The 13,647-nt window shown below is 42.3% G+C and overlaps 1 protein-coding gene across 1 annotated transcript in view; it reads left to right on the forward strand.

Annotated features, from left to right (window-relative positions):
* Positions 1–7,953: 7,953 nt before the first annotated feature.
* The window catches only part of TTC6 (tetratricopeptide repeat domain 6), a 53,370-nt gene continuing 47,676 nt past the window's right edge, over positions 7,954–13,647 (forward strand). Inside the window, 4 exon segments of the mRNA XM_075427141.1 lie at positions 7,954–7,999; positions 8,363–8,520; positions 8,677–8,878; positions 9,018–9,556. Of these exon segments, the coding sequence (XP_075283256.1) occupies positions 7,954–7,999; positions 8,363–8,520; positions 8,677–8,878; positions 9,018–9,556 (945 nt within the window).

Consider the following 13,647-nt stretch of genomic DNA (forward strand, 5'->3'; position numbering starts at 1 on the left):
CCTCCTCCTCCCCGACACCCGTGGTCTGGGTCCTCCTGGGCGGACCAGAGGTGCCCTCCCGCTGCCCCGTCCCCGGCAGGGAGCCCCGGGGGGGACGCATCCCCCTCCCGCCGGGCCCTGCCTCCCCGCTGCCCGCTCCTCGGGCACCGGTTTGCCGCCCTTTCGGCCGCCCCGCCGGGTGCAGGGGGCTCCGGTCGGTCCCCCCTCCGGAGGCCCTGACCTGCCGGGGCCGCGCCCTCGAGGCAGCGGGAGCGCTCCCGGGGGGTGCCGGGCCTGCGGGGCTCTCCCCGGTCATACTGAAGGTGAGCCCTTCCTGGGCGCTGGATGGGGCCCCGCAGGGATCGTGCAGCTCGCTGCAGTGGCGACTTTCCATTGCCCGGTTTTATTTTATTTTATTTTATTTTATTTTATTTTATTTTATTTTATTTTATTTTATTTTATTTTATTTTATTTTATTTTATTTTATTTTGTTGTATTTTGTTGTATTTTGTTGTATTTTGTTGTATTTTATTTTATTTTTCTTAAATTTCATTGCAATTCATTGCATTTCATTTTTCTAGGCATCACTCAGCATGTAGTGACTTGAGCAACACTCCCGACACAAAGCATCATACCTTGCCCCCTGAAAATACGTCAGATCATTTAAAAGAAAAACAAGTACAAATAACAAAATGAAAAATTACAAATAAGTTAATATCCAGTGGCTGATGAAATAACAGAAAAGAAGCCTGTTTTCTTGTTTACTTTTTCTTTAGTGTAACAAAATAGTTCTTAACAGGTAAATCACGACCCATTGCAATCACTTTATTTTTGTTTGTAGGGCTAGATGTGTGTAAGTTGTTTGCAGAAACCCAGTTGGCAGGATGCCCACACTGCAGTGCCCAATCGGCCAAGCGCGTTTTACTTACTTTCTGTGAAAATAAATGCACTTGCTAGTTCTCATTTGACTCAGGAGCAGCCGTGTAGGGATTTATTTCAATGATTGGGTGTTTTATTTATGTTATGATTTACCGAAACATAAATGGAAATACTTCAGTTGCTTAGTTCAATCGGTGTGCCAATTCTTATGCAATTACTCAACATATTTTTGAAAATTTTGTGTGGTTTGTTTTGTTTTAAAGTAACTGCAGTAATACAGCATGGAAGAAACAGTATCAGAGGAGACGGGAATTGATTTTGCGCAGGGATAAACACATACACACCAATGGCACCCACCCTGTAGAATCTCACCCAAACTGCAGAAGCGGTATTTCAGGACATGTACAGGTTTTTTGCAATACACGTATAAGGAAGCAGGAAAGCAAGCTGAGACAGTAAGTGCAGTTATCTATATAAACTAGTATAAGACACAAAGCTTGGCAGGAGAGACACTTTTGCATGAATCCTAGAATTATTCTTTGTTAAAGTTGTCCAAGTGACTTCATGGACTAAAGCCTGTCCATTTTTTTTCCCCAACAATATCTGATGGTTGAACAAAAGGTACTTCCACTCTCCACGAGTCTCGCTTCTCCAAAACCTGTGGGGAGTTCTCTGTGAGAACATCTGTTTTACCGATGTAAGCCAAGTATCGCTGTATTGGACAAGAGATGCAAAACTGATCAGCTGCTTGTCATATTCACGCGAATGTAATTCCCCAGTTCTTCTGCAAACTGACCTTCCTGTGCAGCAGGTGAACTTGGTTTGGTAACTTAGATTTTGAGTGATGGAGAGCGGAGGAATGCTGTCCTTCTCACACTGCATAGCATCATATTTTCAAATTGTTTGCTCCGTTCTCCTTCTCCTGCAAAGAATTGCTCATTTCCCTGTCTCTGCCTCCACAGTAGTTTTACGGAAAAGCATTGGGAGAGTCTAGTATCCATCATCATTGGCTTTCTGGGCTGGCTTCAGCTCTGAAGAATCAAATGTACAAAATCAAGGCTGACTTATTCAAACTCCTCTCCAGGGAGCAGTTCCACAGCTTACCCAGCTTGCAGTTCCTAGAGCATAAATTAATTCAGGCTGAATTAACTGCACATTTTCTTGAGCCATATTAACACAGACACCCAGCAACTGTGGGATGTGTGGCAGCACGATCTCACACATAGAAAGAAACACATTGGCCATTTACTCCATCAGGGGACATATGCTAACCTGGGTATAGCAAAAATTATGTTTGCCCTGGAAAAGGATGCCCGGTGGCCCTATGTAACACGTCCTGTGGTTTTACACTGAAATGCGAGAATGTGAGTATCAACTGGTAACACTCTAAAATCATAAGCAAGACCCATAAAATAGGATAGTCAGCTAGCATCTATGGGAAAGTAGAGGCAGGTCTGGATTCGGTGACATTTTAGGACTCCGCAGGGGCAGCAGCTGTTCAGTGTTTCGGAGAGTGGTTGGTCGTCCCAGCAGTTGGCCTAAGCTTCTGCTGCTGCTTCAAGCATTTCAAGGGTGAATGTCCCTGCTGAGCAGATTTAAGGGAACGACATCAGGAAGGTCACTTAGCTCACCATGTGCTTTCCCTTCTGTTTTCGCATTTGCTCAGTTCTCTGTGTAACTACTGGTGAGACAAGGAAGAATCAGATTTAATTCATTCCTCCTCTACCCCTCCCCAGCCAACAAGGGAGCTGCCAAAGTATTTCTGCGGTGCATGTGGTTTCAGGTTTACTCCTTTTTAGGTAGTGACTTAAGGTGAGATGGTTGGGAAGGAATCCAACACCTGACCTTTCCTTCAGTTCCTCCAAAACAGAGAGCGCCTCTCTTCCATCCCAACAATTTCATAGCTGGATCAGGTGGCTTTCCTATTACCCGTTGAACAAAAAATCCTCTTCCCCTTTTCAGGATCAGTATCAGGGATTACCACCCATCCAGTGCCAGAAATCCTTTAAATCTTTTTTAACATTACCCATAGAGGTAGCTGGAACTTCAGCCTCTGCAGACACATCTCACCCGTTGCAGGGCATTTCCTTTTGCTGAAGAAACTGATCAGATGTGAAGACTTTTCTTGCGATTAAATGGGATTTCTATGTCCCTCAACACCGAGTCTTCAGCTGTGAAACCTATGAGATCCACAAACACACACATATATATCTACATCTATATACCCACAGTCAAGCTGTTGTCCTAAGAGAACAGAAGACTTGAACTGGAATAGCCGACTGGAAAATCTGCTGTATTAACCAAAAGATAACGGACAGCAGAGATAATATGATCAAATTTTAAAACTAAAGCAAGTAAAGGGCTGAGCCCAGCAAAGACTTTGGTAGCTGTTTAGCTGTAATTTCTCCGTTTATTGCTTACAGCCTTCTTCAAAGCCAGGAGTGTCCCTGACCTTGTGTCTATAATAAAGGATATGTGTGATGGGCTTCTAGAAGTAGCTCATGTAATTTCTCTTGGGCTATGTAATAAAAAGGCACATATCTGGAAACATTACAGTCATGTCATACTAAAAAATCAATTTGGCATTCATGATCACTCAAAACGACCAAATGATTTTCTCATTATAAATAAGGTTTTAAATAAAATGGCTCCATCTTGTTTCCAACTTTTATTTTTATCTTGAAATAGAAAGGAAATGCCATTATTTAAATGATGTGTTTCAATCAAGAAAGAAAAAAAGAAGCAAAGCCCAAAATCATAGGAGGAAGAAAAATATTAACTATTTCTGCTGGCATAGTGCTGGCAAATACAGGTATCTCACAGTCATCATGGAGATTAGTAGAGCTGGGTGTGCATATTTGTTACGGATCAAAGATAGGATATACTGATTAGTAGAATGACAATGCTTTCAACACTCACAAAGGGATTGAATGTGTGATTTATAATACTAATTCCACAAAACCTTTCTGTGGCTGCTTACTGCACAAGGGATTCAATATGGATTGATCACCAAAAAAAAAAAAAAAAGTATTTCTTTCAGCTCCGCTGGATCAAACCCTCGCAACTAACCAGCAAGCTTTCCAGTATTGACGCTCTCTGATTTAAGAGATTATTTCCCACCACCACCACCTGTTCACTCCACTCTTCTGCTACAGATTACCGTTTCCACAGCGTAACTGTCAGAGAAGTTTGTGTGCTACATTACCAGCTGCCATACTTCACAGTTCGGTATTTCAGCTTCTAATTAACTAATTTTCTCTGAGTATTTATGGCCATTTTATAGATATACATGGCAGAAATATTAAAACAACGATATTGATGCAAAGAGCAAACAGTAGCTGGAGGAAACTACCTCTGATTTTCTATTTACCAGCAGTCAGAAGCACAGACTCGGTTATGAATCTACCACTGATTCTACTAGGGGACTTTGGAAAGTCATTCAGACACTCTTTGTTCTAGTTCCTGGTCTCTAAAATGGGATAATGCTTCCTGGGCATCATGGTGAAACTGTGTTTGTAAACGTGCTGTTCACCTTGCTAAACAATTCCATCGGCGAATAGTTTTGAGCAAGCATACTGCCATTTTGAGGCAGACTAGGCTAGCGCTTCGGCTGTAGCATACCGATGGGCAGGGAGCAGCGTCCCCTGGCAGGGCTGGGGGGCCTTCGGACTATTTCACGTGAAAAGAGTTCCAGAGCCAGCTGGAAAAGGATACCAAGGCGAGGTTTAGCGTCTACTGACAAACTGGGTGTAAGCCACAGAAGAACTAACAATGTAGTTACGCTCTTACTTTCCTTTTTCCTTGAAGCAATTGCTGCTCAGCTTTCCAAGGACTCTTTCTGGCATTTTCTGGAGAGCCCATACCAGGCTGTACATATTTCATATGCACCATGCTGTCCTGATTGCCGAGGTGAAGACGACTGTTGGAGAGCACCATTAACTCCTCCTGACTGTGCCCCTATTTCCTCCCAAAACCTGTGGGGCACTACGTGCACCTCAGTCTCATTCCAGCGTGAGCTTGGATCACGACAACGATGTGCACTGGGGGTGCAACTTCCTACATGGTGTGGACTCAGCCAATTTAGGAGAAAAGAAACTGCATTTTCGACTTTCTCCAACCAACTGAGCAATTTTTTAATGATCACTTTTCTTTCTAAAAAGAAAAAACCCGCTTCCTTTTAACATTAATAGACTAGTAACTTGGATGATACAAGGTATGTGATATTAGAAAGCTTAGTGATGTGGTGAAGCCTAGTTAGGAAAAATAATAATGTGTACCCAGGCACTAAACTCGCACAAGGCTTTGCAAATCTAGATCCATTTGGTAAGTATAAGGATTCATCTACTGATTAAATTTTGGACTTGGCAAGCTACAGCGACAGTGCTTCCTGTAACTAAATACTTTATAAAAAAATACTGTCAGGCTTCAAGCATCACTATGGTCATTAAGAGAGGGGCATATGCTAACAATACCTGGGGAAAGGGGAAAGAACTTTCCCCGTTTTCCTGTGTATCAGAGACAAGAATCTCTGCAGCTGTCATCTCTGGAGCTCAAGCTGAGGATCTAGAGGATATACTGGCAACACTTACTCCTGGAATGACTGCTCAGAAATATGTGTGGCTGGTGGCTGAGTAGGGGAAAAACATAGCATTTGGGATTTAACTTGAGATCAGCTCCCCTTGGGGTGCTTACTTCCTTTGCTTACAAGACCTAAGGTCTAAATGCTGTAAAACAGGAAACATCTATAAACCAAGGCTGGAACCTTTCTTGCAACCTAACTACACTCTTCAGGTGCCAGCCCCTGGTCTGCTGCAAGCAAAACTGGCAGACAACAGATCGAGTAAGACAACACGGCATACTAATTTTCCACTTTGCCACAACTATTAACCTAAAGAGGAAGCTCAAAGTCTAAGGATTTTTTCTTCTTCCTCAGATTTTTTTGATGCAAATACTTCTTGCCATTCAGTGGCTTCTTACTGGAACTTCCTGATGCAAATGCCTCTTCACATGCAGGCTCTCTTCTTCCACATCCCACTGTGACTCCTGCAGAGAGGAACTGTTCTAGGTAAATGAAATCGTTGAAGCTTTACTTACTGTGTAACTAGTTTGAAACGGATCTGTTCTCTAGGCTTACAACTGCATGAAATTGCTAATAGGATTCATTTTAAATGAAGCAATCAAGCTCTTCATTCCTGTCCTGAACTGTTCTAATGGCCTGGACAGCTAACAGGAATCCTTCAACACAGATCAACTACTTCATATTTCACCTTCTCCTCTCTAGCTACTCTGGGATTCGTGCTAGAGAGAGGGAGAAGTCAATTAGACACCAAGTAGATAGGTTTTCCAGGGTGTATTACAGGGCTTTAATCTGCTACCTTGCTGTCAGAAGAAGAAAACCTGCTATTAATTGTGATCTAATGTGATTGGCTAGTGAGTTTTATTATCTTCAACAAGTTTTTAGTTGCATTAGCAAGCTAAAGTGGGCTGTCTAGCCCAGTGTAAGAAGCATTGTTTTCAAGAAGTACGTTGCCTACCTGCTTGAACTCCAGGAATACAACTAGGTAGGAAAAAAAAAAAAAGCTACAAAGCTGTAGCTGAAAGCCACAAAGAAAGGAGAGATAATAGAAGACATTTGTCTGTTAGATACGTGGAGCCTTTCAATCAGTTGAGTGACATATTTGAATCTCATATATACAGTTAGTCCCTACAGTTCCTTGTTATCGCATGGGCGTTTGGGGACTTAAACTGAAGAAAAAACCCAAGACTTTATTTCTACCCACCATAAGAGACATATGCAGATTACAAACATAATTGTGTGAACTGTTACTGCCCAGAGATTAATGGAAATTCCAGCGCTTTGAGTTCAGGTTGGAAAACTTTTTTTTTTTCTTCCCTTACTGCTATGAACTGCTTCGCTTTGCCTGTGTTCTACACAACCAGCCTTCTTAGGAACCTGGTCAGTGTGACCTTGTAGGTGTGAGCCACAGTTACAACCATCTTGATGGATTCGCTTTGACTTCTCACATTTCCTTTTAACTTGTATGTTAATTTTTTTTTATTTCTTTCCTGAAGTTTGATGATTTTTGGCACGTGTTATCATCCCTGTTTGTTGGACACCGTCATACATTTTCTTGGTCCACTCCTACTTCTTCACGTGTGAGAAGAACTGCTGTTAAAATTTAACCTTCACCAGGCAGCTGTCAGACGCACGTGACGGCGCTGCTCTTCGCAGGGCAGGCTGGTCAAACTGGAAGACGCGGGGTCAGGATTCCTCCCAGAGAACCGGTCTCAGGCCTTCTGCCCAGGCGCGTGCGATGACGCCGGCGGGTTTGCGGAGGCCAAGCCGCAGTCATCCGCAGCACCGTACGGTAACTCCCGGCGACAGCAGCTTTATCGATGGTGGCAAATGAGTCAAACGCGGCTCTCCTCTGCCACGCCGACTCTTCGACAATGAGGAAACGGAGCCTGAGCGGAGCAACGCAGCCGTAACGGCGGGCAGGGAGCGGCCGCGCCCGGCCGCAGCCCCCCGCAATGCCATCCCAGGCGCAGCGCCGAAGCGGGCGGTGACCGGCCGCGGGACGAGGCTCGCCACCCGCGCCGGGGAGAGGAGGCCGCAGCGGCACGGCCGGCCCCGGGCACGCCGCGGCCTCCGGCGACCCTCCCGCCACCGCCCCGGCGTGACGCCGAGCCTCGCGCGCCGTCACGTACCAGCTCACGCAAGGGAGTAAATTCCCGCCAGCGCCCCACGCGCGAAACACGCCGCGGCCCCGCCTCCCGCGGGGAGAGCCCCGCGCGCCGCCCGCGTCCGCCCGCGCTTCGACACCCGGCCCGCTCCGGCGTGCCCACGCCGGGCCCTCCGCTTCGACAGGGGGCGCTCGCTGAGAGCGGCTGCCGGCGCTGCCCGCTCTCTCCCCCAGCGGCAGCTTCGTTGCTTGGTTATAGAGCGCGTCGTTCCCCTGCCCGCTGGCTCAAGAGGGAGCGGCGGCGGTGGCTCACCTGGAGGGTGCGGGCCCGGCTCCTCGTCATCCCCGAGGCCGACAGCGGCGTGCGGGGCGGGGCGGGGCGGGGCAGACGAGCTGTCCTCCTGCGCGGGGCATGCGGCGGTGCAGGGCGGCTGGGGCTGTCGCGCAGCGAATGCTCCGTGAGGGGAGGGAGCGCTTTGCCCGCTGCAGAAGGAGGAGCGGGCCGTGGAGGGGTCGCTAGTTTTTGTAGGTGGAAAGCTTTTGGTGGTCACTTCGGGCAGGCGTAGAGCTTTATCCTTTCGCAGTTTTTTTTTTTTTTTTTTCTCTCGGGGGTTTCTGTCCAACTCCCAGTTTATGCTCCCAGAGATAGAAATGGTTCAGTTGTTTTCTCAGGTAAAATGCTAATAGTGCTTAATTATCCATGTTCAGAAAACTCTTACTTTAACAACATGGGGCCCTTAGCAAAATGAAGTAGTCCTTGCAAGGTTGGGTTCTGTGTTGGTGTGTAAAATACAAAAACTCCTTTCTGTTTGAATTTGCAGGCCGCATACAGCGGGAGAAAATTGCTAGAAAACGTGAGCACTTTGGGCTGAGTTATGTGGATAAGCTGCGTGTGATTAAGGAACGTGAGACTATATGCATGGAGTCTTGGTGGGATAGTCTGAAGATCAAACAAGCGATAGTTACTGCTCCTAGAAATGTGAGCATTTAGTCCTTATTGGAAGATTTAACACCAGGTCAGTCGTGTCAGTTAAGAACATTATCCTCTGCAGAGGTCAAAGTGTCCACATAAGCCCATCATGACTATAAATAAAATTATTCCTAATTAATTCATAGGGTGTTCCAATGTTCACAGAAAGTAGGGATATCCTCTGAAGTAAGAGACATGAAAAAACAAACTCCTGATCTCAGGGTGATGACCCAAACAAATAAATCTGTGGAAGATGACAGTGTCGACAAAAATCAGAGAATCGGCTCTGAAAAAGTTAGCAGAGCAAATGCCACTTGTAGTCATGAAAGTACAGTTGTAAAACTGCCAGTAATAGCATCGTTTGCAGGTACCACTAAAAAAATTGTAATGGTCAAGCACCTAGCACCACCTCAGAAGCCAAGTTACTGCAGGTCTAAATTTCATGTTAATAGCTCCCCTATCTCATTAGAAAAGACAAAAGCTGTTAGTAAAGTAAAGGATAGAGTGAGTATGCTACAGATGGATCCTCAGAATTTTAGAAAAGACAAAACTGACGAAACACACTGTGATTAAAGATAGTGGTGAATTTAGCTCTACAGATTCTGATGCAAGTAAAAGCATTGCAAGAAAGGGAAAAATAAGCAGGGAAAGCTGTAAGAAGAGAAGCAGAGTGATTTCAAAAGTAAAGCAACAAGGTTTAGATGTTAAATCAGGAAGAGTGCTGGGAAAAGGAAGCAAGCAGCCAAGTGTGAGGTCTGCTCGAGAACAGTTGGAAGAGGCAAGAGATGTGACTAGACCAGACAGTTCAAAAATACACGAGAAGAACTTCCAGCAGAGCAAACCTGAAGAGCCTACTTCCACACCAGCACTGCCTGTGAAAGTGGTTGCAAGGTCTATTGATGAAATAATTGCTTCCCTGCAGTCTACTTCTCCATCTCCCTCAGACCAGACGATCAAAGAACTCCTGGAGAGTGTTCTTGGCCAGAACTACAACATAAAAATTGAAGTAGATGAACCAGAACAAGAGCAATATTTTTCTCTTGTGTAAATATTACTTTCATAAGAGTTGTATATTTTTTTTCCAGCTCCTACAATGTGTTACAACACAGAAGCCAGACAAAACAAATGGATAAAGACACTAATCTATCATAGAATATTCCTCACTGTTCCTTCTGCCAGTTTTTTTGATGTCCCTTAAAAATGAAAATGAGCCAATATAAAAATATATTAAAACACAAGCTCTTTTGGGGTGTTCTTTTTATTATACTACTTATAGTTTAATGCATCTTTTTCTTGACTCTCTTGTCCCTTTTTTAAGGTGATGTATTCCTGTCTGACACATGAAAAAGTGCATTAAATGCATTTGGGATGTTGTTGGAAGTATTGTTCTTTTAGTTATTGTTTAGCTTGTGAAGTCTCCGTAAGACAAATCATTTATTATCACAGTTAGGTAGATTGTGTAAGCAGCTGTAAGAGAGTCCCTTCAACTAATTACAGCAGGAGATACCAGTAATACTAGGCATCAGGTAGATGCTATAGAAAACTTTCCTAGATTTTCACCAGAGGGCTGCAGATTCATTTGTTAGCTAGGCTAGTAACTTACTATAAGATGGCTCTTTGTCCTTTCTTAGCCAGACTGATAGTTTTGTTCTGTTTCTAAGAGGGCTGAAATTTATGTCACAAAAATCGTTGTCACACTTGGTATTCATGCAGCACTTGGGGATGCCATGGAATGAGTAGACCCATGGAAGGCGACCTGCTGCTTTTCAGCAGAAACTACCTCTGCAAGGAAGTGTGGAAGACTGATGAAAAGCAAGTGAACCTGTGTTTTAGGAGATGATCAAGAACATTGTTTCACACAGCTATCACAATGATACCTTTTAAGATCATCGAGTATCTCTCATGGAATGTAAGTGTAGTACCTTACGTTCCCTTAATGTGAGATTGACTGTCTTTTGATTAAACACAAATGTTGGGAGAACAAAGAATCCTGAACTGAGTTAATTTCAAGGTGTAAGTCCCTGAGTAGCAATAGTCTGAAACTGGGTTTCCAAAAGGTTTATGGCCTCTGATCTGGTTTTCTTCTGTTCTCTTCTTCTGAGAGCTGTTGGTGTGGTTGAGGCACAGTGTCTGCCACTCTCTGTATATTTTCTGGTGTATTTCAATGGGGGTTGCAATTAGAGAAGACTTTCCTCAGTGTGGCAGCATTGAGATGATCCTTCTTCATTGCTTGACTTGTATTTTAGGAATGAAATAATTTGGGACTGTCATTTTTGGTTGAAATTTACCAGCTGGATACAAAAATACTTCAGGGCAGATGGGAAGAGGGCTGAAGAAGATCCTGGATCTGGAAAATGGTTTCTTGTTCAACTTACCCAAACTAATTAGTAGTGATTAGTAACATGTGCTGCATTGTGTGTTTTGTCTTACTCTTTTATAAGTATGGCTTGTGTTCTAGGTAAGATTTTAGAAGTTTAGCTTCTAGAAAGTCCTAATGTTCTTAATCTGAAGTGAAGAAAATTGATTTTCTGTTGTTTGTGGTGGGAGCTACTGGGCTCTCAGCTTTGAAAATCTCACCTCTGGAGTACTGTGATGCTTAATTCTTTATTTGTAAAACTTACATCAATCAGATTCAAAGTAAAATGAAAAATTGAACTTGGTGATGACTTTCTGGTCCAGTTGTTTGCGGTTTAATGTTTTTTTATGTATAGACATATGGACATTCACAAGGGTGAATGACACCCTTGCTGATTATATTTTCTTTAAAATCAAAGGCATTTGCAGCAGGTGTCTTTTGAACTTAAGTGACCTTATAAATGGGATGAAGAGTCTAGCAATTCTTTTTACTATTATGCATAGTTTATTTACTTTACACTGAGTTTCAATGCTTGCCTTCTCTAATGAAGTAAGAAATGTATTCTTTTAAAATAAACACCTAGGAAAAGAACAGAACCAGTAAAATGAAAACAAGCTCTCAGTATTAAATGTGTTTTTCATTTCTCTCAAAAAAAATTCTGTTCTCTTGATATTATTCTTGATCTTGCATTAATGACTGGTTTGCATTGATAGCTTATGATATTGCTGTGGGGGCTGAGTGCTGTTTTTCCCCCAGCATCAAAAAAAGTGTTGTCTAGGGAATGGAATGCCAGCTCAGTGGGACATTAGCACTTAACCCTGTTTCCTTCGAGAGAAATCAGTTATGAATAATGCTTCCTATCATATTGTCTGTTAAAAAGCAGAATATTTATTATGAGCATAATGTAATTTCCAATGTCTGGAGTAAATTTGTTGCCTTGATACTTGTTGCTATCCCTGAATTATATTGAGTTATTAAGTTATATGTTGGATTTAGTATCTATAGGAGGGTGTTTATATTAGAAATGCATTTTCTTGGTGTTCAGCTTTCTTGGTGATGAACCTGCACAGCTCATCATTAGTTGTCGTTGTTTTCAGCAGATCAGTTCTTTGGTACCTTAGATGAGCTTGTGAGGGTGGTAACTAAATGAACACCATTTTTATTCTTCAAAAATTACATCAAATTTTAATGCTTCTATTATACAAGGACTATACAGTGCACCATACTAGCAGGAAGCCAACAGAAAATATACTTCAGTTTTTAAAAAACGTCTCTGTCTCTTGTCTGCTAATCTCAATAGTGAGGCTTTGAGAAGATTTTCCCTGTAATGCATAAATACTCTCCCAAAAGTGGTTTGATGGGGACTAATTATTGTTAAAATTCAAGAAGAGAGAGACTTGTATTTGCTTTGCATCTGTAAGCACATACAAACAAGTATTTGCTCATAACTTTACACTATCTCACTTATTGTTCTATGTGTTCTTGGTTTCATCTGACATGAAAATTATGCAACAGATCATATATTGTTTTCTGATAAAACAGTATTTTTAAGAGGCTTATTGAAAATATTTTTTTCCCTTTAGGTGCTATAAATTGTATTCTAAGTGTCATGGAAATGAGTAAGAGGCTTCCATTTGTTTCATTTAGTTTTCTTTAAGTGGGAAAACCCTAGCTCTTGCTATTGGTTTTCTTATTTTCTGCTTACAGGTGGCTTATGGAATGTTCTTCTCGTGGTCTTAGCATCCGTTAAAATGTAGCTATGTCAAGACAGTGATGCTTTTTATTATGAGTTTGCTATTATGTTATCAATTCAGGAAGCACACATTGTTGACTATGCTCAATAAGGTCAGTCATGGCAAAGGCTGTGGCACTTCCTGCCACTTGCTGAAGGGAGCTGCTTAGTCTTCAGGGATGGACACTACCGCTCCTGGGTACATGAGATTTTTTTTTTTTTAACACTTAACTCATATTACTTTAGTTTTTTTTTGAAAAAAAATGTTTTATTTTCATAACTTTGCAAGAAACTGCCTAGGGAGAGATGTTGGGTAGATGGTTTGCATGTGTGGACTTCTGAAATCTATCTATTTATTTCTTCAAATTTACCAGTGCAAGTAACTCATTAAAAACAACCCAGTTGTGCAGTTTGTTACATTTTATCAACAATCACTTTCCAGTTCTGTACGGTCATTAGGCCCACATCATTTACGCTTGTCTTAAAGACATTATAGGCTTTGTGGGGCAAGGACTATCTTTTTACCCTGAAGTCTAACAAAATGAGAGACTAATCCTCATTAGGTCAGTAAGCTGCTGTTATAATATAAGAACAAATAGTTTTTAATCAGGTAGACTCTAATCTCTCAGAGTTTCAAGCTTTGTCATAGGGGTACAGGGTGATTAACTATCCTTGTGTATAAATAATTTCTATAAATTTACCATGTTAAAAGAATGTTTTAATATGTTTGTATGTTCGCACATGTAGATTGACTTTGTTTTGTCATTTATCAGAGGCTTTTCTGCACTGCTGATAGAGACTTTTCTTGTCAAAACAGAGAGGAAAATCATTTATTTTAACAGAATGTAACTATCAAATGAGGAATCAAACAAATACCAGATGAAAATATTTAAGTAAGATAAATTTAGAGGTAATTATAAAAAAACCCCAAAATCCGCCAACAAAAAAATTCTTAATGTTCTATATGTCAGGACCCACAATGAGTCTTTTCAGCTACAAAAGATACCACAGACATACCAAAGTGACTGAAAATGATAAAATGGTTTCT

This window comes from Opisthocomus hoazin, chromosome 7, assembly GCF_030867145.1.
Source record: "Opisthocomus hoazin isolate bOpiHoa1 chromosome 7, bOpiHoa1.hap1, whole genome shotgun sequence".
Taxonomy (NCBI): Eukaryota; Metazoa; Chordata; class Aves; order Opisthocomiformes; family Opisthocomidae; genus Opisthocomus; species Opisthocomus hoazin.